The 26,401-nt window shown below is 35.6% G+C and overlaps 2 protein-coding genes across 2 annotated transcripts in view; both read left to right on the forward strand.

Annotated features, from left to right (window-relative positions):
- The first annotated feature begins 507 nt into the window (after positions 1 to 507).
- Positions 508 to 10,258, forward strand: arhgap19 (Rho GTPase activating protein 19). Its single transcript, XM_043222277.1, has 11 exons — positions 508 to 576; positions 2,143 to 2,420; positions 3,666 to 3,746; positions 4,579 to 4,788; positions 4,941 to 5,167; positions 5,802 to 5,888; positions 6,624 to 6,689; positions 6,772 to 6,948; positions 7,459 to 7,557; positions 8,090 to 8,195; positions 8,763 to 10,258. The coding sequence occupies exons 1-10, from the start codon at positions 533 to 535 to the stop codon at positions 8,183 to 8,185; spliced, it is 1,365 nt and encodes a 454-aa protein (XP_043078212.1). The 5' UTR covers positions 508 to 532; the 3' UTR covers positions 8,186 to 8,195; positions 8,763 to 10,258.
- A 1,849-nt stretch (positions 10,259 to 12,107) lies between these two features.
- The window catches only part of slit1b (slit homolog 1b (Drosophila)), a 39,785-nt gene continuing 25,491 nt past the window's right edge, over positions 12,108 to 26,401 (forward strand). The window contains exons 1-8 of the mRNA XM_043222243.1: positions 12,108 to 12,695; positions 18,086 to 18,157; positions 18,466 to 18,537; positions 19,315 to 19,386; positions 25,469 to 25,540; positions 25,671 to 25,742; positions 25,823 to 25,894; positions 26,006 to 26,169. Coding sequence (XP_043078178.1) covers positions 12,490 to 12,695; positions 18,086 to 18,157; positions 18,466 to 18,537; positions 19,315 to 19,386; positions 25,469 to 25,540; positions 25,671 to 25,742; positions 25,823 to 25,894; positions 26,006 to 26,169 — 802 coding nt within the window. The 5' untranslated portion in view covers positions 12,108 to 12,489. The remainder of the gene's footprint in view (positions 12,696 to 18,085; positions 18,158 to 18,465; positions 18,538 to 19,314; positions 19,387 to 25,468; positions 25,541 to 25,670; positions 25,743 to 25,822; positions 25,895 to 26,005; positions 26,170 to 26,401) is intronic.

A 26,401-nucleotide genomic window follows, 5' to 3' on the forward strand; every position in this document is an offset into this window, starting at 1 on the left:
ATATATATATATATATATATATATTAAATACCATTTATGTACTATGCTTGGTCAAACGTTTCAATATTATTTTCTTTGTTTTTTTTAAACAAATAAATTCATGATTGCTATGCACAAAAGTGTTGATTGTCTTTCTATACATTCTCAAAAAATCTAAATCATAATCATAAGGCTTATACTTCACACCTGACTTTAATTTTATCTGAATCCTTTAATATAAAGATATATGTTCCATTATGGTTATTACGGCTATTTTCTGAATATAAACAACATTCAACACTTTATCGGCAATGAAAAAAAAGTTACGAAATATATAAAGAGTCTCTTTTTATGCGATCAGATTTAAATGACAACCTGGACTTCTTTAGGGCTGTTCTCAGATCCGTGTATCCCTGAAACATTTGAATAAACCAATCAGGACACAGTAAACCCGCCTGGCTCCGTAGCTCCTCCCACCTTTCATTCACCGTCCAATCGTGATTAAGCAGCGGTTAACGCCTCAGCAGCGGCGGATTCAAACGGAAGATGAAAGATGGCCGCGGAGAAAGACACCGATGTAAATAAACGAGACAGAAGGTAACGAATATTTATTTACAATAATGTTACTCGTTCACGAGTAGTCTGAAAATACGGTAACATATTCACACGTTTGAGTAACTGTAGAGACGTTGCTGGGTGGAAGCAGCGAGGAGCAAACGTCGTGATAACCGAATGGACGTAAACGCGCAGTACCATAGTAATACTTGGTATTCTTTAGAGAACCGTAGAAAGGTCGTGTAAAGTCATTGGCAAAATTAACGTGTGAATCTTTCAGAACGTAATAAATGGAGTAAAGTTACTCTCTGTGCTTCAGTGCCATCAGAACAAGACCGATATCAAGTGACAGTTGTGTTCAGAAACCTTCTTAACATGTTTTCGACGCGTTTTACCATGGCAATACTATTTTTTTTTTACCATGGTAATAAAATAATTTTCAATATCCATTACAATACGTAATAATTTCTGTTATGTACTTGCTAATTTTACAAGTAATTTTACAACAGTCTTAAGCACACCTTTCTTCATTCAAGGCTTTCATCGCTGTCTTTGTTGGATAAAATGTATATGTACATTAGTTTTTGGCCTTTAACAGGAAAAATATTGAATATTGAAACTGCCAAGTTATTAGAAATGCAGTACACTACACTACTATATAGTATAAATCTTTGATCTAAATCTAAATTTTTGCATGCTATTTATTTTTTTTTATTTTAGTGTTTGACTAATAATTTCAGAAAAGATTTATTAATTTAACCTTTTCTGCTAAATGTATGTAGAATTGCGCTGAAAACGGAATAAATTATTAAAATATTATCTGGTAAATGTCTATTTGGCAGCTGAATGTTTTAAAGGAGCATGCAAAAATATCCTAATATTTCTGATATATATATGATATATATATATATATATATATATATATATATATATATATATATATATATATATATATATATATAGTATGTAATCGGTTTGTTTAATTCAAGGCTTTCCACAACTGATAAAATTACAAAAAATGCATTTATGGACAGTTTATGGTCCTCAAAAGAGAAGGACAAGTGTATTTTTAAACACGCATGTGTATATGGTATAAATATTAGTAAAAATGTTGCATGCATTCAAAATTAAATAAATGTTTTGGTTTGATGTCATGTGGTGTAAAAAGAAATAGACTTTTTTTCTTTCTTTTTTTTGAGAAGTGTGCCCCCCCCACAAATACCTTGAATTAGCCTATTAATAAAAAAACATTATGGTTTTAAGTCACACTTTTTTTTTTTTCCCCAAACCTGAACTAACCTTTGCTTCGTTTATTTAAATGATTGGATATTTATATGTAGATTGATACACATTTCCTGCGTTGTTTTTAAATGATGGTCTTGCCACATGACATTGATCAAAGATATTCATAAAAAGTGAACTTGTTTTGTTCGGTTATGTGAAAAGGTCATGCATAATTACTTCATGATTTAATTTTCGAGTTAAAAATTTTTCTTTACTGTGATGAAGTTTTTTTTAATTGATGCACCAAAAAAAAAAAGAAAAAGCTCTCATTGTAGTTCATGTATTTAAGTCAATAAAAACATTGCGATATCTGTGTGTTCGTAGGGGAACGGTGTGTAATGTTGTGATCAGTCAAGAGTCCGAATCGGTCGTCGGCGGCGACGGCCGGCCGCCCATCATCTTCAACCCCGACTTCTTCGTGGAGAAGCTGCGTCACGAGCGGCCCGAGGCCTTCACCGAGCTGGTGCTGAGTAACATCACGCGGCTCATCGACCTCCCGGGGGTTGAATTCTCGCAGCTACTGGGCGAAGAGGAGCCCAAGACGCCCAACGGCAACGCGGCCGGAGGCTTCTTCCGCTCCTTCAACTTCCTCAAACGGAAAGGTCCGAAGGCTTTTTTTGAACAGTAGCCGTTTTCCGTCGACTCTGTATTCTGTTTCTGTTTCATCCTGCAGTGGGCATTAATTCTTCCTCATGCTTCCTGCTAATTTACATCCGGTCTGTTGTCGATATGCCTTTGAGCTTCTTGTGGAGGCAGCGGTGATTCTTCTGTGGGAAGATTCCAGACGCTATTGACAAGAACTATTGAATAGCCTTCAGCGTGAGAATTACGTCGTCTGTTTTGGGAAGTTCTCTGAAGTTAACCGATTCTTATTCAAGTTAGTTTCCTGCCGTAGGGTTTCGCTATCGACTGGCCGGCTCGAGATTCATTGCAGTTAACAGTAGTGGGCGAAAACTAAAGTCAGGGCCTGATTGGTTTCTTTGCGTGATTAACAGTATTTGGTTCCCAACGAGATGAAGGCGTTGATATAGAACGGACCTTAAATGGAAAACAAATTCAATTTAATAAAAATAATTTATGGAAGATTACAGTTTCAAAAAATGCTGTTGAAGGAAAACTATATCAACACATGAAGCAGCACAACTGTTTTTAACATTAATAATAATAATATATCAGAAATGTTTCTTGAGCAGCAAATCAGAACGATTTCTGAAGAATCATGTGACGCTCAAGACTGAAGTAATGATGCTGAAAATTCAGCTTTGGTCGCAGACATAAATTATAGTTTAACATATATTCACATAGAAAGCAGATATTTAACATTTTAATATTTTACAATTTTTCCTGTATTTTTACAAATTAATATAGCCTTTGTGAGCAGAAGGGGCATCCTTTAAAAACATAAAAAAAAACATACTTAAATCTTTTGAATGGTAGTGTACCTTCAAATCGAAAAAAATAAAACCCTGATGTGAAATATTATGTATCTTAAAAATATGCATTTGACATATTGTACAGTATACTCTTTATTCTTACATTCAGACATATTCAAAGTTATATTTTACAAAATATCAGTGTATTTTAATAATTTAATTGTTTTTCTTATTCCACTAAATCCATCTGTAATTGTAACGAACTAAAATTTGTTTAAACATAGAGTGAATTCAAATGTATTTTTTGACAAAATATATGAAAAAAATGAAAACTGTCTTTACAAATTACTAAATTTGATGCTATTACATTTAGCTTCCTAAAGACTATTTACATCTGTTTAGAAAATTCATCATTAAAGACGTTATTATTGACAAATTTTTTAATTTTTAACTGGGTTTTGTTTTGCTTTCCAGATAAAGGTGTTGTGTTCGGCATGCCTCTCACAGAGGAAGGAATAGCCCAGATATATCAACTCATCGTGTACCTCAGCAAAAGTGAGTTATAATATTAACATTTGCTTTGGTAAGAGAAGAAGACCTGCTGGCTAATGACTACTACTACATTACCAAAACATAATTGTCAATACTACACATTTTGCCTTGGTTCTTTTTTGCTACAGCACATTTAAAAACGCATGGCTAATGTTAAAAGGTCAAGAGTCCAACTTAAGCAAAGACTGATCTCCATCATGGTAGTGTTAAACAAAAACAACTAAATCATCTAAACTTCAACCTTTAATTCTCAGCGAGCACTTCTGTAGACATCTGATGGAAATAATATCAGTCTGTTGAATGTTGAGTTAACTTAAATTACTATGCTGAATTAACATAAAATATTTGGGTTACATAAAATATGTATGTATGTATGCAGTGCATAAATACACAAGCATGTAAATAAAAAGAAATATATATATATATATATATATATATATATATATATATATATATATATATATATATATATATATATATATTATTATTTATTTATTTATTTATTTTTATTAGATGCTTATTACTGGTAATGGTGTTTTATTAAATCCATTTTTTTGTTTAAAACGCATACTTTTTTTTACAATTATTAGTGTGATTTAATATTATTTATCATAATTGCTATAAATGTGTGTGTGATTTATTTTAAGTCGTGCTTATTACTGTTATTTTTTATGTATTTTGCTAAATATTCTTAATATCGGATACATTTTCAGATCACTCGAAATGCCTGGATTTCACTCACAAAACGTTTGCAAACCCAATGTGACTGTCTTTTGTAACTCTCACTGTAAACCTGAGCGAATAACAAAGTGACGAGCTGGTTTCTGTGGTGCAGATCTGCATGTGGAGGGTCTGTTTCGGGTTCCTGGGAACAGCCTGAGACAGCAGACGCTGAGAGAGCAGCTCAACAGCGGCGCCGACATCGACTTCTCCTCCGGCGACTTCCATCCCAACGATGTTGCCACGCTCCTCAAGAGCTTCCTGGGGGAACTTCCCGAGCCCCTGCTGACCCAGAAGCACCTGCACGCTCACCTCAAGATCACAGGTCTGCGCATTCAGTTATCTGAATTGTTTTAGTCTAGTTTTACATATTCCATATTCCATCTGAAAGGAGAACTCCTACAAATGCGTATTAAATAACAGCGTCCAGTCCTTTTCAGCGCCAATTCTTTACCGCGTGTGTTTCCGTCTACGCAGAGCTGAGCCTGTTCGACGATCAGGGCAACAAGACGAGTGTCCCGGACAAGGAGCGCCAGATCGAGGCTCTGCAGCTGCTCCTGATGCTGCTGCCCACCGCCAACCGAACCCTTCTCAAGCTTCTGCTGGACCTGCTCTACCACACCGCCAAGCAGCAGGACAAGAACAAGATGTCCGCCCACAACCTCGCGCTCATGTTCGCCCCGCACGTCATCTGGCCCAAGAACGTACGCTGCTTTCTTTCTGCTCAACAATAGATTTAGATTTGTATTTAGTTAAAGGGTTACTCCACTCCAAAATGGAAATGTTGGCGTTAATCGCTCACCCCCGTGTCGCTCCAAACCAGTAAAATTTATGATATTTTTGATGAAAACCGCGAGGTTTTATTATGACCGTCAAGGTGCAGGAAAGCATGGTCAGCCATCAATGGTTCAAATGTAATATTACGAAGCTCCATGAATTAACTTTTTGTACAGATAGAACAAAGCATTTACGGTGTTTGGAACAAAATGACAACATTTTCAAATACTTAGGATTTAAATTTTTAGATGAATATTTCCTGCATTTTTTTTTTTTTCCTTTCTAAGACCATTGCATGAATTAAATTAGCCAAAATGTGCTTTTTATGTTTCCTAAACATACATATTTATACCAACATTATACCAACAAAGCACAATGTAAATTAAATGCAAAAAAAATACTGCTGAACATTTAGTGCAAGTGAAATGATAATAGATAATACAGAATGTTGCTAAACTAACTTTTAACTAGCTGAAATAAAAGCTAAGTCAATTTCCAGTAATAAAAGTAGTTGTAATGCTCCTGGTTCATGTGCTGTGTGTGATGTCCTGCTTTCTTCAGATGAATGCCAGTGATCTTCAGGAGAACCTGAAAAAACTGAACAGCGGCATGGCCTTTCTCATCAAACACTCACAGAAGATCTTCCGGGTATTTTTTGCACCTCACCTTCTACAAACACACCTTTTTTTTTTTTTTTTTATACAATATTTTATGTAAAATGTATATTTATAGTATTTTATATATGCGTATATGCACGCACACGCAGAAATATTTATAAAAAATTGTATTTATCTTTGTTATTATTTTTTAGTATTTTAATCAATTATATAATTTTGAGAAGAAAAATTTTACATTTTATATAATAAAATTGAGATGTTTTGCTGGCATGGCGATAAATCCATAAATAAATCAACTTTAGATTTAATTCCATAATGTTAGTAGTTCAACTTGAATTATTTTATGTTGGGTTTTTTTTTTTTTTCAGTTTTTAACTTAATTGAATTTTTTTAATTAATTTTGTTACATACATTTTCACTTACTTGCCAAATAAACATTTTTCATGTAGCGTTTTGTAATTTCGAGTTTAAAAAAGGGGAATCTTTTAATTAATTTTTATTTCAACTTTAGTTTCAGTAATTTTAGTATGCCTCTGTAATTTTTATGATTTGTGCATTTAAATGCATTTTAATACTTCAGCTTATTTCAGTTTTTTTGTCCAAGGAAACATTTCTAATTTCCATTTTTAGGTTTTGATTGTTACATTTTTTTATATTTTAATTTATTTCATTTACGTTTAGATTTATTCCATTCAATAAAACTGGTTTGTAATAGTTTTAGTTAGCAGTAACGTCACAATCTAAATGTGTTTTGTGTTTCGTGAAGGCTCCGGCGTATCTGAGGGAACACGCCAGACTTCAGTTCGCGAACACCAAGATGATCCACTCCAAGGTTTGTGTCGCTGGGGCTCTTTCTTCACTGATTGAGTTGTTCTTGAGCTGATGCTCGTGTGTGTGTGTGTGTGTGTGGGCAGGATGATCTGGAGCTGCTGTCGGCCAGCGGGTCTCCGTTCGTGTCTGCGTGTAAGAGGAGCGGAGCGCGAGTGCGTTTAGACTCGGACAGTCACACAGAAGAGGCGCTCCGAGAGCTCTATCGACATGTCACCGATCACATGCCCAACTCGGCCAAGAAGAAGAAACTCATCCGACAGGTGAGATCACACACTGTTAACATGTTACAACTTACATTACATTTATTTGTAAAATTGTGCTTATTATTATTATTATCATTATTGTTATTATTGTTGTTGTTATATTATTATTATATATATATATATATATATATATATATATATATATATATATATATATATATATATATATATATATATATATATATATTATTTAAAGGAATATATATATATATATATATATATATATATATATATATATATATATATATATATATATATATATATATATATATATATATAATATATATATATATATATATTATTAACTAATATATAATTAGTTATATAATTATATATATTTATCATATATTAAAACATGATACTAAAGGAAGCAGTTCTTTTTTTTTTTTTTTTTTTATTAGTGTGCGCTTTTGCTACATCTATTTTGCTCTTCTAAATAAAAATGGTATTAAAAAGTGTGGAGTTCTTCTCGTATGCGACGCACAGTAATGACCGTGTGGGTTTCAGCTCGGCAAGCAGTCGACTCCCGGCACTCCAGCGAGCGAGAACACGACTCCGAGCAGTAAAAAACACGCACGCTCGCGCTCTTTCGGCGGACTCATCAAGGTCAGATCTCTCTCTCTCTCTGCTTTAGCCCAGCCACATCCAGCAGAAGTTATTAGAGTCTCTCCCAGTGCGGCTGTGTGTCCTTTAGTTCAGTCATCGGTCTGCTGTGCTGTAAAAACACTGTAAAAAAGCTAACAAAGTTTTGGCTTCCAGGCTGTTTTCCAAGGCTTCCTTCCCCCGTATAATGTTGTGCACCCAAATATCTTCCCTGTTAACTTCTTAATGTTAAAGTTTCTGTAGCACACCGCGCTAGGCTGCTGTTGCAGCTGTTGCTATAGCAACAAAACACTCTCAGCTGCTTTTTTTGTATCAGATGCTGCCAGCATTTTTTTTCTTATTTGTTTAAAAATGCTCAATTGGCGTCTTTTCTGACAAGAAAAAATTGACAAGTGTGAACACGGCCTAACCTCTGTGCTCGCGCTGCTGTTTGTAACTTGCAGGGAACAAACAAATGACCAGCAGGGCATGTTCTGGGAGGGTTAGGGGCAGTGTGTGTGTGTGTTGTAGTGAGCGTCTCTCTGTTTGATTGCAGAAGAAGGTTTTGGGGAGTCAGCCCGGCGTGGACCGGAGGGGGCGGCACGTGTCTCCTCCGGGGAAGGAGAACATCAGCTGTGAGCCCGTGAGCTGAACAACATCAGGTCAGCACACACACACACACACACACACACAGAGCGTCAGCTACTCATGGTTATTTACTTTATTTGATCAGCTTTCGTCTTTGCTCTTTTCAGTTCATTTGCTTTTAGTTGTTTGTATTGTTTTTGTATCTTCGTCTTAATCGCTTTTTCTTGTGTTTTTCTTTTGCTACATTTTTGTTTTGTATCCATTTCATTTGTTGTTTTTGCTTTGTTTTTATATACTGTTTTTGTTTTGATTGCATGTTTTTTTTAATGTATTGTGCTTTTCAATTTATTTTATTATTATTTTTTTGCTTGCTTGCATTTTTTGCTTTTTGTTTTTGTTGAGATTTATTTATTTATTCATTTATTTATTTTTCATTGTGTGGTTTTGTTTTTGTTTTATTTCATTTACTTTTTGCTTATGTTCATTTTTTCTTTTTCGGGGGATTTTGTTTTGCCTAGTTTTCATATTTAATATTGAAATACTTAATATTGTATTGGTTTTAAAAATGATTTAAATGTCTTTTTGAATGCAGTTATGAACTTGAACATAACTCAATGCGTAAATCTCTTCTTATTTTCCAGTGCAGCTTGTCTTCGTCTTTGTTGTGAATTCTGACTGAATTGAAGACTTCAGTATAGATGACCAGAGAGTTTTTTTTTTTTTTTTTTTTTAATTATTATTTATTTTTTTTATAGTCAGTGCTGTTTTAACATACTAAATGTTGAGGCTTATTTTCATCTTAATGTGAACATTTTTATTTGCTGTATGCTTTTAAACTGTTACATCAGGTTTAACGGGCGAACCACTTGTCAGTTACACTGGTCCTTTAAGACTGACCCATGATGAGATTAACTCGCTCAGCTCATTCACATTGACAGTGTATATATGTATAAATATGTTTTTTGCGCGTGCTGATAACTGGGCCGTGCTTTATTCAGATTTTAAAGCAGAGATAGACAACATTTATTCTCAAAAGTGTATTACTGTCGTTTAGAGATCTGTGGGAATATAAACTGTCGTTTGTTTACATATATATATAGATATTGTCTTAATAACACTGTGAACGTTTAAAACATTGTGACCAGAATAAGACAAATATTTTTTTTGTACCTTTTTTTTGGCCCGAATCTTCAGCGGGCTTATTTTCCATGCAACTTTTAACTAAATCAAATACGTTCCTTTTATTTTTGTATACATCTTGATTTCAGCGTGTGCTTATTTGTGAGAAGTGCACGAAACGGCGTGTGTCTTGGTGTTATTTGTAAGGGGTTCCCGCGTGCGTGTCGGGTCTTCGAAGGTTTTTCGTATGTTACGGGTGAGATGGATGAAGGTGCAGAGCTCGGGATGTAAGTGTTCGGGTGAACTCGGGGGGAATTAAAGGACGTCGCGAAAAGGAATGGCTGTTGATGCTGGTTTTGGCTTTGATCCTGAGTGTTTTTCATGTTCCTGGAGAGTGCTGTGATGTCACTTCCTGTCATTGTCTTCATGTACGCATGTATACATATATTATATATGCGTGTATAGATGTTTGGTCATTCTTTCAACAGATGTTTTAAGGCTTGTGTTCAAACCTTGTGCTTTCTAACTCTATATTTTAAGCCTGAAAGGTTGAAAAAGGGGCGGGTGGTGAACTTGTTTAAAAAGGAATTAAATAAAGCACCTTCCACATTAGTAAAAAGCTTACAAGTGTAAAATGGCGTAACGGTGGACTTCGCAATACACAAAGTGAAATATTTACACAGTTGCAAAATTTTAAGTTTAAGTTTCGATATGGGTGCTATCTGCAAATGGCATTAATTGGGATGTTTGACGTAATTGTGTGCACAGATGGTACGTGTGGAGATTTGAGTGTATTGGAAAAGATGTGATGTAACAAATTGGGGAACTCGCTGATTTTGTTTTCCAATTCAAAGTTTTATATTTTCCTTTTTATGTTACAGTAATTAGAAATGGAGTGTTTTTTTTAAAAAACATTTTTGTATTTGATCTGTGAAACATTTGTACTTCATCTGCTCTAGTACAAAGAGCGCTTCTGTGTATTTAATAGTTATTTTATTAAAACTTTTATCTTCTGCTTCTCGTGTGTCGCTCTCTCATTCAGTCTTCTGTTGGCGGTCGCTTTGCGCGGATGAGCACTAGAGGGCGCTGCCGTACAGCTAATATCCCTCCGCGCTGCTGACCGGAATCCTGTCACGACGCGACGGATTACGCGCTGATTTAATGATCATTAATGTACTGTAATTAAATAAATTAAAAAAAAAAAACTTTCCTTGACGGCTGGCAGGGACTCGCCTATGCTTAGAGCTGGACAACAAATAGAGGGTTATCGTTTTGGCAGGCCTCCAATTTGTGATGAAAGTGTCGGGACTATTTTCATCGTTTCAACATGTTCTGCTCATTATATGTTATTTGCCTTGCTCGAGACGAAAGTCTACGTCGAAGGTTTCACTCGTTAATGTTAATTAGGTGGTTTTATTTTTAGAGTTTAGTGAAGGGACAGGGTAATTAGCCTAAACATATAAAAATAGTATACATTTTTAAAAAGTGCAGTAAATTGCCTTCAAAAGTGACTTTGCTTTGACGGGGCGTTGTAAGTGAGTATTGCCAGTCTAGTACCACTGAATGAACTTGTAGCCTAATTTAACATATGAAATGTTGGTTTATGTTTTTATCAAATAATGAAATAAGACACTAAGCCTCTTTGAAATGTTGATAAAACTGCGTTATTTATACGTGTGTGTCTATATACACCGCCTGTGCATAATTATTTTATGGTTGTTTTTTTCCAAGCACATTTTACCAGTTTATGCATATTTTTTTATTCCTCCCCATTTCCTTAAAAGTCTTTTTTTTTTTTTTTTTAAATTAGCTCCTAAATTTCGGCCAGATTCTTGAAGATACGTTTTTTTTAAAAAGAGTGGTGCTTTAAGAACTTGTATAAAGCCTATAAAAGAGCATGATGTTATTAATAAGTGAGTGTATTTATTTATTTTTTTTTTTATTTTTTTTATTTTTTTAAATTCTTCATTCTTTTGCAGCAAGGTTTTTTTTCAACTTCCTGCCTTCATGGACAAAATCATGGATTACGGGGTCAAATTTTTTTTTTTTTATGCAAGAAATAATTAGATATTAAGTTTTGATTAGTAAAATGCATCGCTAACAAAGCATACATCAATAGAAAGCTTATATGTTACAGCTTTTAGATGTGTATATAGTCTAATAACAGGCTTTGTGGTATGGTCCAGAGCCCATATAACCTATAAAATAGTGAATATTATTATTTTTGCCTCGATGCATATAAATATTGCTTACACGGTCTAATTTTTAATTGACAATGACCCATACACACACACACACATATATATACACATTTTGTATAATTGATCAATTTCATAATTTAAAAACATCAAATTGGCTAACATATAATGACTAATCAATATACTTTTTTCTGCATGCATAGCCTAGTTTATATTCACGTTCCATGGTGGGTATTTTCCTGCGGCGAGAACTGAAAAATATAAATAAATGATTAAACCAGCGCATTTGCTAAGGGTCTACAAGCATGTGCTTAGCGCAGGCTTTCTGTTTGCAAAGTTATCTTAAAAAATAATATTATTTAAAAAGAAATGCCTACTGGGGATTTTCTTTTTTGTAAAAAATGCATGCTTCTGTTTATCAAAGGGAAAATAAGGTTTTTGCCCCTTAACTTCTGCAAAGTTATACTTGTGTGTGCACATAAATGCTCAGTGATTGTGTTTGTACAGCCTCCTCTTCCTCCCTCGTCCTCCTCCAGACCCCAGCCAGAGAGCGTAATTACCCAGAGAAGAGAGAGAGAGAGCAGGACCGTGGGCATCTGCAGGACTCCCATTACTGTGTGTGTGTGTGTGTGTGTGTGTGTGTGTGACCGTTAGAAACCGTTGGAGGGTGTAATATTGACTGGGAGGAGTCAGAAGCAGTGATTTGTAGATCCTTTGATGGATGATTCCTATATGTGAATGAGGGAGGACGCGTGTGGGAGATTGTACGAGTCTGTCTTTTCTTTTTTTCAGAGCTCTACCCTGGAGGAAAGAAAGAAGAAAGAGAGAGAGAGAGAGAGAGAGAAAGAGAGGGGGGAACCACTGTAGAAAGACAAGCACCGCACAAAGAGCAGACAAAAAACAGCCTGGAGAGGAGAAAATAACAAGTGTTGTTATTCCTGAGGGATCTGCGGTCTGTTAGCTTTACTTTTACTCTTTGTTTTTCCCATTTTGAGTGTTTTAAGGGCCGATACCCGTCCTGTAGTGTATGTTTTGAGGTTTTGGTTCGGAGATGCCGGTCAGGACTGGCTGTCTGAACGCTGAGCCGATGCTTCCCAGCTGTGGTTTGTGGATTTGGGGTTTGTTGAGCGCCCTGCTCTTGGCGGGTCGGTCTGGAGCGTGTCCTCCTCACTGCTCCTGCACGGGCACCACTGTCGACTGCCATGGACTTGCCTTCAAAAGCGTGCCACGAAATATACCAAAGAACACAGAACGACTGTGAGTATCTTCTGCACATGTGTCACTGTACGTCACTAATGTATGTGCATTATTATGCATTTGTGAATGGCGTAGGCTGACACTTGGTGTATTTTATGAGCTTGATGCTTGCTACGTGAAAATTATGATATTTTGGATCTAATTTACTCCAAAAGTTGTATCTGGCAACTTAAGGAATGTTAAAAAGTTAAACTCTGTGGAATAATTTCAACATTTTTTGTTTGTACTTATAAAGGAAGTATGATAGGCAGCAGTATTGCTTATTTATTGGTAATGACAATTGTCATTGGTTATTTTTAAATTTAAAATTAATATTAATTTTTCCTAAAATTTCAAATTTTTATATATATATATATATATATATATATATATATATATATATATTATATATATATATATATATGTGTGTGTGTGTGTGTTTTACATTTATTTACACTGCTTATTTTGCAATTTATGTACACAACTATTCACAATTTTCATTCATTTTCATAAAGTAAAAATATAGTAAAAATTATACTAAGTAAAAAATTACTTGAAAAAGATGACAACTAAGTAAAAATAGGTTGAAGTACACTAAAACTTAAATAAATTTAAACTAAATAGAAATACAAAAGAAACTACAAAATTTCAAAAAGATAAAAATCTTTTTTATAAATAAATATAGAAAATAGTACAAAAAATTATATTAGCACTGTCAATAACATGAAAATAATTATCGGCTTATCGGTATCGGTTAAATTTAGCTGTTATAACTAAGTATTATGTGTCTTATGATAAAATCACTTTGATTTGTTTTGTTTGTGCAAAATTAGGGCTAATCTTTAAATCTTGACATAGTAACATTTGCATGATGTGCTGAACAAGGAACTTTGTCGGCTCCAAATGATAGATATAGAGGTAGGTAGGTAGATAGATAGATACATAAATAGATATATAGATAGAAATGTGTGCACAGTGAGTAGTGTTATATTCAGAAAAAGGACAGCACAACAGTTGTGTTCTGGTTTTGTTTACAGTGTGGGCCTTTAAATTATGCACTGGCTCTGTATATGAGCATGTTTGTGTATCTCAGAGGTTGGAGTATCTCATGTCAGAGCGTGTCCATCAAACCCTCTGTGAGGCTCGAGAGATGTCAAATGTAACTGATACAGCAGGACATAATGTCCATTGATTCAGAAGATGTAATTCCGGTTATAATCCTCGAGCACGCTTTCAGATCATACCGACATGTATCATATGTTTGTTTACTTGGATCGGTGTGTGATTTAGTAGTGCCTCATATTTCAGATCGTGCACTTAAAGGAATTGTTCACTCATTGGTCACATCATTCCAAAAGTTCTGCACAAGTTTTTGAAGAATCTACCCAATGCTATCGTAGATACAGTGAAACTCAACGGGGTCCAAAGACTGCATACTTATACTTACATAAGTATTGGAAAAGTAATCCATGGTTAAATCCATGCCTTTGGAAGTTATTCAATAACTTTGTAGGACAATTAGAACAAACTTAATCAGTTAATTTGCAAATCAGATCAAAACATTCATCAACTATTTAGAGCCCCAAATTAAATATGGCAACACGTAAGTAACATTGCACCCCACTGGCATCTGTGTCATGATTATAAGTCACGTGACATGCAGGATTACTTTTATGCTTCCATTATGTTGTTTTTGAAGTCTTTGGTCCCAATTAAAAAGAAAAACCAACCATACAGGTTTTGAACACCAACCAGGGTAAGTAAATAATGGCAAAACTTCATTTTTTGGTAAACTATTTACTTAAAAATATCATAAAAGTAATCAGCTGTATTTGGTTGTAAAAGAGGTCCATTGTCTATAGTCAGTGGTGTAGCAGTGTATTAAGCAGAACTCCCGCAGAAGTCAGTTTTGAACCAGGCAACCTTCTGTTGGTCACCGGTGAAAACAATGTGACCAGCTTGAACCCATTGCGAATTCTGCATAGGGATATCGTTCGCCGTTAAACAAAATTCCCAATCATGTAGAATCTAATTAACTGTAAATGTGACCCGACCTAGCTCTTTCTTCAACAGGAATGACGTTTCATTCAGGAAAGTGCCGCAATGAACAATGAAAAGGCATTTAGATAAGGTTCAATGTTTTCAACCCTGTTGAACAATTAGCAGTGAAAGCAATATTGATAACTGCAAGCAGCTCTGTAGTGAGGAGGACATTCCCTAGTGGATGCACAGCAAAGAGAGTCATTTATCAAGGAGACTGCACTAGCCAAATAATATCCCCCATCGTCCCCTGAGCATTGCCCCTGCAGTGGTAAAGAATGGAGCTGCGGAGACACTGTTATTTGAGTTGGCTGGGGGGAGGCGGAGGGTCGTGAAGGAGGGCAAAAGGCTGCTGAGGGTTGCAGTGCTCAAACGGCTCAACATGATATCACTGGCCAATAATAGGGTTCGGAATGGACAGGATATCTGTGTGGAGGCTGTTTTTGTCTTTTGAATGAAATGAATTGAAACTAAATGTAAACTGATTGATTAGATCGTCATATTAAATATCTGGTGTAGGGTATCTCGTGTCTCAAATGTTCTGTAATATTGTTTAGTGTAAGCCTAGATGTTTGTAAGAAACCGAATCAGAAGTGATTGGTAGGGGTCAATCACTGAAGGTACCTAAGCAAATGTGCCAGAATGAGAAGAGTTGAAAATGTCGCTTAGTAGATCTTAGCTTGTTTGGGACCAGGTGTACATTTCTATTAAACTTCAATAAATGAAATATATGCTCTGTGTAAAATGTTTAGAAGAGGTTGAATCTGAAGAATGGGATGGATGGTTGTTAAGGGCCGAACTCTGAAGGTGTCTAGGTGCTTGTGCAGGGGTGCAGGTTTATGGGCCTCCCAGACAAGGTATTGACTCTGGATCACCTTGAAAGGGGTTAGGTTGAAAATGGTTTGGCCCCCTCTCTGAACAGGGCCCTTAGGATTGTTCTAGCCTTTCCTCTTGTGTTAATGTATATGACAGAATGGATAACAGGATTGAAAATGTCATCTAAATTAATCCGTATTTTACTATATTAGATCTTAGCTAGTTAGGGAAGAGATGTTGGTAAAGCCAGTGTAAACTCAAAAGATTGAATCAAAAGTTACTGGTATTGGCTGAACATTTTGCTTAGGTATATGCCAGAATATGTAGCCTCGATGTCTAGATGTTGGTTTAAAAAGTCATGCCTAATTAATTAAAGAAAATGTTTTAGTATAAACAGATGTTTATAAGAGGTTAAACCAAAAGTATGGGACTGGTGATTACTGGGGCCAAACACTGAAGGTATATAGGGGCACTGCTCGTGTTTCTGGCTCCACTGGAAAGGTTGTTACCTTGGGCTCCTCTGAAAATCAGATTCTGCTGGAATGCTGAAATTGCTGGGCCTCTGTCTGACCGGGGTCTTTATGCTCATCCCAACCACTCACCTGTTATGGTGGTCTTGTGTTTATGTATATGCCAGGGTTGGAAATGTGGGCTAAATTAATTCGTCATTTAGTAGCTCTTCACTAATTTGAGGCTAGATGTTGGTTTCTACAAAATTACAGTACAATAAATAAAATTTATGTTGAGTATAAACATAAATGTTCATAAACATATGAACATATATATTTTCATAAAAGGCCAAATCCGAATTATGGCTTTGAAACTCTGTTTGTATCTAGGTTTCTTATTGGCTGTTGGACAGATTATTAACTATTGGCTCAAGTGATAGGGTTTCTTGTTTTGTGGTTTTGTTTTGTTTTTCATTGGTCAGCAACTTAAACTATGAACTCTGTCAGCAACAGGGTTGAAATTGGTGCAGTTAATACAACAATTTGTTTAAAAACTGAGAAAATACAATGACTTTAAGTACTTGCCTTCCTGCCATGCTGTACAAAGGTTACAACTGATGTAATTTCCTGAATGTCATTACATTTTCAAAGAATATTTTTTATTTTAAAAGAGTTTCCCCTATATTCTCCATTAAGACTCCCTTTAAATGCATTTTCCACCATGATGCAATTTAGATTTTCTCCATATTTGTAACAAATGACCTTCAGACCATGAAAGTTACTTAATAAGGTTCTTAATATCTTAAACTGTTTTATGTAGCACCAACATATTTGACTTTGAAGACCCAGTAGTAGTTAGTCAAGCAAAAGTTGTAAATAATTAAATCTGTTCAACCTTCCTTCCCTGAGAAAAAAAAAGCACCCAGAGGTCACTTCTGCCGAGAATGTGTTTAAAAACATGTTAATTACATGTTAATTGCTTTTTGTCAAATTAATTATTATTTTCTTAATACATTTTTAAAGATTACATAGGTCTTATAATAAACCACTGTGAAAGCGTGAATTATATATACTCTTTACTGACACACAACTGCTTTGATGAAAATGAAGGTCTTATATCTGTGACAAGCTATTAGCTTCTTATTCAAGCTCTCAAGGAAACTGTAGGGATGTATAGCAGATGAAAAGATCAAGCTGCTTTTGTGTCCAATTTTCCACGTTAATGGTCCCAGTGTTGGCCGCAGATGCTGGACTAATTAAAGGATTAAAGGAGTAACCTCGTTCACTGCCCTGATTGGTCACACCTGGGCTCTTTTCCACAATAGTGCCATTACAGCCCATGTCCCAGGTGACACTAGTTTACATGTGTGTGCAAATGTATATTTCCACTACAAAAGGGGCAGCCTGTCAGTGTTCACCTCTTAACAACGAACCTAACCCTCTGCATGTGAAAATTTTGGTCTTTATGGATTTTATTTCCATTTCTTAAGTTACGGTTTATTCAGGCACGTGTGCTGGTGTCACAAAAGTGTCTACAACAATCTCGTAGCTGTCAGGGACAAACTATTGAAATATTAATTAGATCTCCGAGCTGATATTCATCAGCTATGTTATCACAACTTCATTTTAAAATGTGCAAAGTGAATGTTTAACAATTGACACTTATTTAAACCTTGTCAACCTCTTTTCATCCCATTAATATGTTTTTCCCTCTTACCATATCTCAGTGCACATTAAATATGAATGAAAAATAGATAATGATACAATATCAGAATGGATAACAGGGTTGAAAATATATAAAATAAGCTATGTTTGGAATAAAATGTTGGCTTATAGTTACAACATAAATTCTTAAAAATATAGAAAATATTTGTTAGATACTTTTCTTAACAATACAATATTGAACAACTTTGGTAATAGAGTTGACAAATACAGAAATGAAAAATGTAGAAAATGGAGCAAAATAAGTAAGCACATTGTAAAGACACTTCGGTGGCTTTAATTTCAGTTGATGTGTTAACTCATTGACGTTGTTTAAATAAATAGTAATACATTTTATTTAATATTTAAATAACTACAAATTCCCCTTTCTTCTTTCTTTTAAAGGGACTTGAACTCAAACAATCTCACACATATTGGCAAGGATGACTTCGCTGGCCTGAGGCACCTCAGAATTTTGTGAGTTTCTTCATTTATTTCTTCACATCTTATTTTTTCTGCATGTTGTAATCTGTAGAGATTTAGACATTTAAATACACATTTGTATATGCCACAACAAGAGCTAAGAAGCAGGCAAGAGCACATTTTAGCATATGAACAACAATTGACAAGCAAACAGTTTTATTGCTTTTGATTTTGGTTTGTATGATGTTCGAGGTTGGAATGTGTGGAATGTGGCTGTTCTTCACACTCGCTATTATTCACTTTGTGTTGAATGTTGGTTTCCTTTTAACTTTTACTGTGCATTACTCTATCAATCTATACAGGCACCTCATGGATAACCAGATTATCACTATTGACAGAGGAGCCTTCAATGATCTGAAGGAGTTGGACAGACTGTGAGTTTAGAGATACATATTAATCCTTTCTGTTATACAGTATTTTCTTTCAAAGGTTTTAACCCTATAAAATGTGACAAAGGAAATGCAGGTCATAAAATGTTCTTTACTGAAATGGAGTTTTTGAAACCTTTAGGCAAAATATAAAAACAATTGTCTATCTAGCTATCTATATGTCACAATAGGTAGCAAGGGTTGAATATAGAAAATAGTTGAAAAAATTTAGTTTGGGCCAATTGTTTTCTTGTGGTTTACCATAAATTAAGAAATATTTGTTAGGTTCTTTAAAAAACTTTACAGTAACAATTACTATGATAACAGGGTTGACTGAATAAAACTAAAACTTTGTGTAACTTATTAAAAACTGGCACAAAATTATTTCCTTGAAAGCTACAGCATGTTGGGACAGTTAAAAAGTATATTTGATAGATCAGGCTTTTATGGCTCATATAGAATGATGTGCAAACATGGAGGTCATTTTCAAGGAGGATAAACCTTAGTCAGAGGCTCAAACTGAGCAAAAATATGCAACTTGGTGCAGATGCTGTTATTTATATGATGGTTTGGTTTGTGGTTTACCCCAAATTAAGAAAATGTTTGATTTTTAAGAACTTTACAGTAGTGATCATTTTGGTAACAGGGTTGACAAGCACAGGCAACGTTATAATTTGATTAGCAAGCTAGAAACTGGCACGCTAAAGCTATAGCATGTAGAGACAATAAGTAATCTTCAAACTGGGTTTAATTGTGGGCCGTACGTCTTTGTGCTTCCTTCAGGCGCCTCAACCGAAACCGTCTCCAGCAACTCCCAGAGCTCCTGTTCCTGAAAAATCCTGCTCTCTCCAGACTGTGAGTGGCTGCTTCCTTATCAGAAACATCAGGAAATGCTTGTTTGAGATGAAACTGCCCATTCTCAGACAAAAGCATGACAATAATATGAGCATCTAGCTAAATTGTCAGGGGCGGTCTAAGAAAAAAAATGTCATTGGGTATTTTTGTGTGCTATTCGTTTAATATGCTATGTTAATACGCCTTGTTAGCATCGCTAACATGCTCACAAATGCAACTGGAATCAGCCTTTCTGAAAAAATAAACACTGTAGTATATTAAAAAAAAACGCTAATCATGGAATTAACATTACATTCATGCAAATTTAATATAACGTTTTCAGACACTTAATTTAATTGCATGCTAATTAAGGTTTATATGCACCTTATAGGCATTTTTATAAATGCCTTGTTTTTGAAGTATGACAATAAACATTAGCGCCTGGTTAATTTGCCTAGCTTCTACCAATGAATGTGCTTGTGTATTCACATCTCCGTAAGAGATTAGGTTAGTTAGCTGCGGTTAGTCAGAATTTTTATCGTTGATTGCAGATAGTGTTGGTAAAGTCTGCGCTGTCGGGGGCAGTGGGTCAAAAAGGAAACTATGTAGGAATGTGTGGGAGTACGAAAAGAGATATAATGGGTGCGAACAAATAGTTAAGGACAGCTGTGTTTGCTTGTTATTTGGTTGTTTGTTCATGCCATTTCACACGTTGTCTCATTAGCGAGTTGCCATATGGATGCGGTGCGTTCAGTCAATCTGCCTGTGAACACCCCCAACCACCCACACATGCCTTTAGGGAAAGATGTCTGCTATTATAAATGAAATTCATAAGGTCTTTTTCCTTCAGAGACACTCGTTTTGGTAACCTTGGGAATATTGGTTTATTATAATGTGGGTCATGTGGGCAATCCTGGTTCCTTTCTTGTTCTTTGTTTGAATTTTGTGGCAAGATTTGGTTCATTAAAACAAGTAATAGTCTCCTAATGCTCGGAGATTCATTAGGCTAGCTTTGCTAATTGGCGCCACGGTGGCGTTCTCCACACGCAATTAATTAACACGTTTAATTAAGAGAGGAAATAAGAGGGGTGATTGCTAATCATGATTGGTATGTAGATTTTTCTTCAACTCTGTCACTGCGCGTAGTAAAAATTGAAATTAGCGCTAACCGGGTAAGAACTTAGCTCAGAATGTGTACGTTGCGAATGAGTGACAGAAAAGACTTAATTATTCTTCAGCGTTCATGCTATTACTGTCTCTTCTCTGCAGGAACGCTCGACTTCATTTGACAGGATACTGTAGCGCGAATAGCTTCCTTCCGGAGAGCTGCTCTTCTAACGCGAAGTCTGTTCTGAATCGTAGGAATCAGTCCGTTCTAAGAAATCTCATTCAGGACAAAATAAGACCATTCTTTGTAAATAAGAAAATTCCATAAATGTATTGCAAAAATTTTCCACTGAAAACGCAAGATAGCGGATCATAATGCAGGAGAATGTCCATTCTAAATATAGTTATTGTTCGTTCAGTAAATTTGTGTATTGATGCAATTTCATGCAATAGGCCCTATCATACTCCTGGCACAATCTCATTTTCCCGTCTAGTGCTATGTTGTTTAACCAGCAACTGCGAATTAACCTTACGCACATGCAGATCGGTTTCTTTGCTTCAGAAGTGTACAGCTTTTCCGCCAACAAATTCGGCTATGGAAGTAGCGATGACATGGTGCGAGCGCAATTTGCTCTTAAACGGGATGGGAGATGAGACTCTGATTGGTTTATTGCTCGTTATGGCAAAAAAACACCCATTACTTATTAAGAAAATATTGCAAATAGCTTTAAAATAAATTGCAAATAGCGAAAGTTGATTTGGACATGCCTTGAGTTTAACTGCGCTGTGCGCTTTAGGCTTTACGTTTAGATTGCTAAAATAGGACCCAATATATTTGTGTGCTATGTTTATTATGTTGTGTTCATGAGTGTATCAAATTGTTAGCTTAGCAAATATGGTTATACCGAAATTTAGGTTACTTTTTACATACTATTTATAAGAGTAATTATTTTGTAACTAATATACTTGAATTTTAACAATTATATGAAAATGTATTGTAGTTTAAAATGATTTGCAATAGCTTTAGAGTGCTTTTTTGAGTCACATATATTTAAGTGCATTTTATATAAATTAATATTATCATCTTTGAATGATGACATGTAAAGCTTTTTTTTTCAAGCGTTTAATCGAAACTAAAATATGCTTGAATGTAAATTCTATTGAAATGCAATGGGAAATACACTAACTTTAAATGTAATATTGTAAGTATTTTACACGTGCTTTAGTTTGTTTGTCAACATGTCAAAATAAGTGCAATTTAAAACATGACAAATTGAAAAAAAAATTATATAAGTGTCGTTGACAAAATTAGCATCACATAGATCCCTGAAGATAAGGCCAAAAGTTAGTTTTTTTAAAGATATGTTTGTATGTATGCATTATTGTTAACTTAGCAACCAATGACATGAAAGCAGATGACCTACCTTAACCCTTAAATGCATGTCACGTGTTTCCAAATGTTAGCTGAAGTGTTTTGAGGCGCTAGCGGCGAATGTTATGCTAGAGGAGTTTTGCGCTTTGCAACACGCAAATATCTATTACTTGTTGCTTTAAAAATCGTCGCTGGTCTTGAAGAAGTAATTGCACTGCATGATGCTTCTTCACGGTAACAAAATGGTCATTTTGCAGCACAAAGCCAATTTTCATGTGTGTTCAAGGGCTTTTCTTTGAAAGCTCTTCAGCTGTGCCGTAATGGCACAATGAACCACTTCTTACAGTTCACCGGCCGGTCACACGAAATGTGCTTGCGTTAGACGTTTGTCTAGTTGTAGCGCAAATGGTGACATAAGGAATTATTTACAACAGTTATGGATTTATTTAAAAATTAATGAACGCCTGAGTTCAGCTAGAGTCGTCAGCTAGCGATATGCTAAGCTGTTGCTCTGAGCTTTAGTTATGCGTAACAATTTAAAAGACACACTGATGGACACAAATCTGAGTCCCTCCACATTCTCTCCACTCTTTTAGTCATCTTCTCTCTATTTACTGTTTCTTCGCTGTCTTTGAGCATGTGATGAATGAGTTTTGCCTTTGCTAACATTTAATATCCCTCAGTAAACAGTACGTCAAACACAAAAAGACGAATGTAAGAAAGACGGCTGCTAACAAAAGGAAACCAATGTGGCTAGTCGCAGTCTCTCAGATCCCAGAACTTGTTGCTCGTTTTTTCCCACTCAGGCCTCTATTGTCCTCTTCTTCTTGTCCTCGTTCAAGAGCTTTCAAATAAAAGATCTGGAGTGTAATATTTGCAGAGGTTGAGCAGTCTTACTACCCGCACTGTTTGCCTTCACCTCTGGATGTCAGCCAGGTTGGGACCGCGGCAAATGCAAACTGAACATCCTTGGCAAACAGCTTTGATTAAAGGGGGTTACCAGGAAACCCTGCGCTCACACTGAGAGCACCGGAGGCTTTTCTTCCCAGAGTTTAGGAGATTGTTTCTGGTTTCCCTTAGGTTTTCTTAAAGATGAATCTGATTGCAAAGTCAGAATATGTTTGAATCACTTTGATGTGATTAAGGATGTACACGTTGCATGTAAATAACCGAAACCGGCATTGCATTATCACGATACTTCTCGAGTTTGAGTTCTGTATATATTCAGGGTTCAATACGAATTAAACACATTCAACAACACTTGTGAAGTAATGCTGATTATCACAAAAGTAAACTAGACTCATTCAAACCAAGCAAATATCAAGGTTGTGGGGAGGAACAACAAAAGTGAATAAAGCTACTTTTTGGAGGAGCACAAATGTGAAACTTATATATTTCATTAACCAGTATGTTAAAACTTTTGGATTATTTGAGCTTCAAAGTCAATATAGTCATTTTGTAAAACTTAATTTACACAGAAAATGTTAGTAAGCCATATTTACATGCTAAATGGAAATCCCCTCCGAAGACCTTGAGTCTTGGGATAAGACCACAGGAACCAGATGAATCCTCAGCACAATCTGGCTTTGCTGCATGCAAATGTAACTCTGTGCACTTTTTGTACAACACCGAATTACGCGCCTTACTATGTGTTTCGCCACAGTTTCAAAGAGAAATGTCCACTGAGTGGCGCTAAACACAGGTTCAATACGTGAACCCTGGCACGTTTTAAATACGTTGATTTAGGTATGTATTGTGACGGTTCAGAACTGAAATATCCGTGAACTGTTGCTAAAAGTTAACGCTCTATTATGTTGAAAATATGCCCTACACCAAATCCAACCCTAAACCTACCCGATAGTGTTACCAAATGCAAAACTGTTTTGTCGAACTGGGATTCGAACCGGAGCTCCTAGTATCTCAAGTACTCATAGATTTAAAACTGGATATGTGTGATGCTAACCTCCAAAAGCATCAGTTTTCAAACATCCCATTAATATTGGTTTGAAGTCGTAACATGATATACTTCTAGTAATTGTGCGGAAATTGCGCATTATTAATCGAAACTGCGTAAATTTCTGTGAAAAGGTGACAAAGTTTTACTGTCTCTGGAGTTCTTTTCTTTTGGAAACACTAAAAAGGGTATTTATGCCATGAAACCAAGTAAGATTTACCTGGCCAGAGGAGAAAGACACTACTTTGACACTATTTCCTTGTAATGCGATGCAATATTGTAATGCATTATTTTGAAAAGTAGCTCTCCCCAACACTGTTCTTGAATCTTATTGAAACCCATGAATCGTGAATCAAATCAATTTGCTGTTTACATAAAGATTCACAGCCCTACATTACATATTTCTTATTATGTGTCTGATTTATTGTACTGGCTCAATGGCATGTCTTCTACTGGAAATAGTGCCATTGCAAACTGCGCTAATGATACAGCTAATGTCTGCTGTTAGCTTTTAGCTTTTTCCTGCATTTTACTCCTTAAACAAAGAAAATGAGCTTTAATTTGCTGAACTCTTTGTTCATCCTGAAGGAACATAAAAGGACTCTATCAAACGGCGACTGTAGCTTGAACCAATTGCGGGGAACTTAACAACAGTTTAAAATTGCTGCAAAAATCACATGCATTAGGAAAAGGTCACTGATGGCTTTCACATGGAACGAAAAAACTGATGAAATGACATTTAGGAATCCAGATGTTCTTTTATTAAATGTCAATTTCCTGCAGAACAGCACGGAGCGTGTCTAGATATGAAATATAGATATATTTCAAAACTGTGGCACTGGGATTGTGTCACGCTCATTTTATCAACAAATTGGAAATATTATTCACGCAGAGGCATTCTCTTTAATGGTTAAAAGTCGTAATGGAATAGCTTTGACGTCTCAAGAATGTCTCAAATTGCATTCAGAATTGCCAAGATTGACTAGATATGAGCTACCAAAGAAATAGTTAAACTAAATAAATCTAAACGTGTTCGCCTTCAGGCCAACAAGGATGAGTTGATGAGCAGATGAGTTTCTTCATCAGATTAATAATCCACTAATAATCCACACCACTCCATCAGTTAACATGAGTCCTCTGTCCATGATGTTGCTGTCTGCAGTAAAATGTAATTTGATATGAATTCCAGATTAAGCATCTTTCACAAGCGAAAAAGGTCCAAAACATGTATGGTGGAAATTTAATGTCATGGACAACATTATTATGGTTATTATGGTTTATGGATATTTTGGCCAGATGTTATGGTTTAAAATCAGAAACATCACAGGGATGGACCTGTTTAGACTCTCACTCCGACGGCACCCATCCACATCCATTGGGGAGGAAGTGATGCAATGATTAATTGATGAAGAAACAAACTCATGCATATCTTGGATGGACTGAGTGTGAGGACATTTTCAGGTCTCTCAGACTGTAGAATAGCAATAAAAAAAGCATATATATGTCAACAACCAAATATATATATATATATATATATATATATATATATATATATATATATATATATATATGGTTGTTGTTTTCTAATTTAAACTTGCATTTCAGTTCTATTTTGCATGTACAATCATTGATTTAATTCAAGTAGACCTTTCACAAACTCTTTTAATTAGGGACCTAAGTGAAAACGCCATCCAGATGATACCAAGAAGAGCATTTAGAGGAGCCACAGACATCAAGAACTTGTGAGTTAAAAATTCACACGACTTCATTTATCTACAAATGTTTCTTTGAAGTCCCCCAATAAAATGATTTAAATGTAACCTTTGAATGATCAAAATGCCTCGTGCGCCATTGTGTTTGTGTTGATCTCAGACAGCTGGATAAGAACCACATCAGCTGCATCGAAGACGGAGCGTTCCGTGCCATGAGGGTCCTGGAGGTCCTGTATGTACTGCCTCTATGTGCTACAGAGAAATAATATATTTGCATATATTATATATATTATCATATCTTCTCCTCTATAGCACACTGAACAACAACAATATCAGCACCATCCCTATTTCCAGCTTCAACCACATGCCCAAGTTACGAACCTTGTGAGTCCAGATCTTTTTAGTTTCATTTCTCCTCGCGCTGTAGTGCGAGAACCGACAGCAGTGATGCTTGTGAAGTGTGTTTTCAGCCGTTTTGTGCTCGTGTCTTCGTAGCCGGCTGCACTCTAACAGTCTGCGGTGTGACTGTCATCTGTCGTGGCTGTCTCAGTGGCTCAGACAGAGGCCGACGCTGGGACTTTACACTCAGTGCAGCGCACCGCCCAATCTACACGGACTCAACCTGGCCGAACTGCAGAAGAAAGACTTCACATGCTCCGGTAGATCTGGCCTCTTGGAGTATGGGGCCGTCTGGATGATTTTTTTATTCAAAATTGATTTTTTTATTGACGAATTTTCAACTTTTTACTTTTTGGTGAATAGTATGACGGTCACATTGTGTTTCTTTCTGTGTTCAGTTCGATTAGATAAGTAAAAATGAGGCACATTTATAAACATTTATCTGATTATGATTTAAAAACAAAGATGATAAATGGCTTGACAGTCACACTT

Source organism: Puntigrus tetrazona, chromosome 22 (genome assembly GCF_018831695.1).
Source record: "Puntigrus tetrazona isolate hp1 chromosome 22, ASM1883169v1, whole genome shotgun sequence".
In the NCBI taxonomy this organism is placed as follows: domain Eukaryota; kingdom Metazoa; phylum Chordata; class Actinopteri; order Cypriniformes; family Cyprinidae; genus Puntigrus; species Puntigrus tetrazona.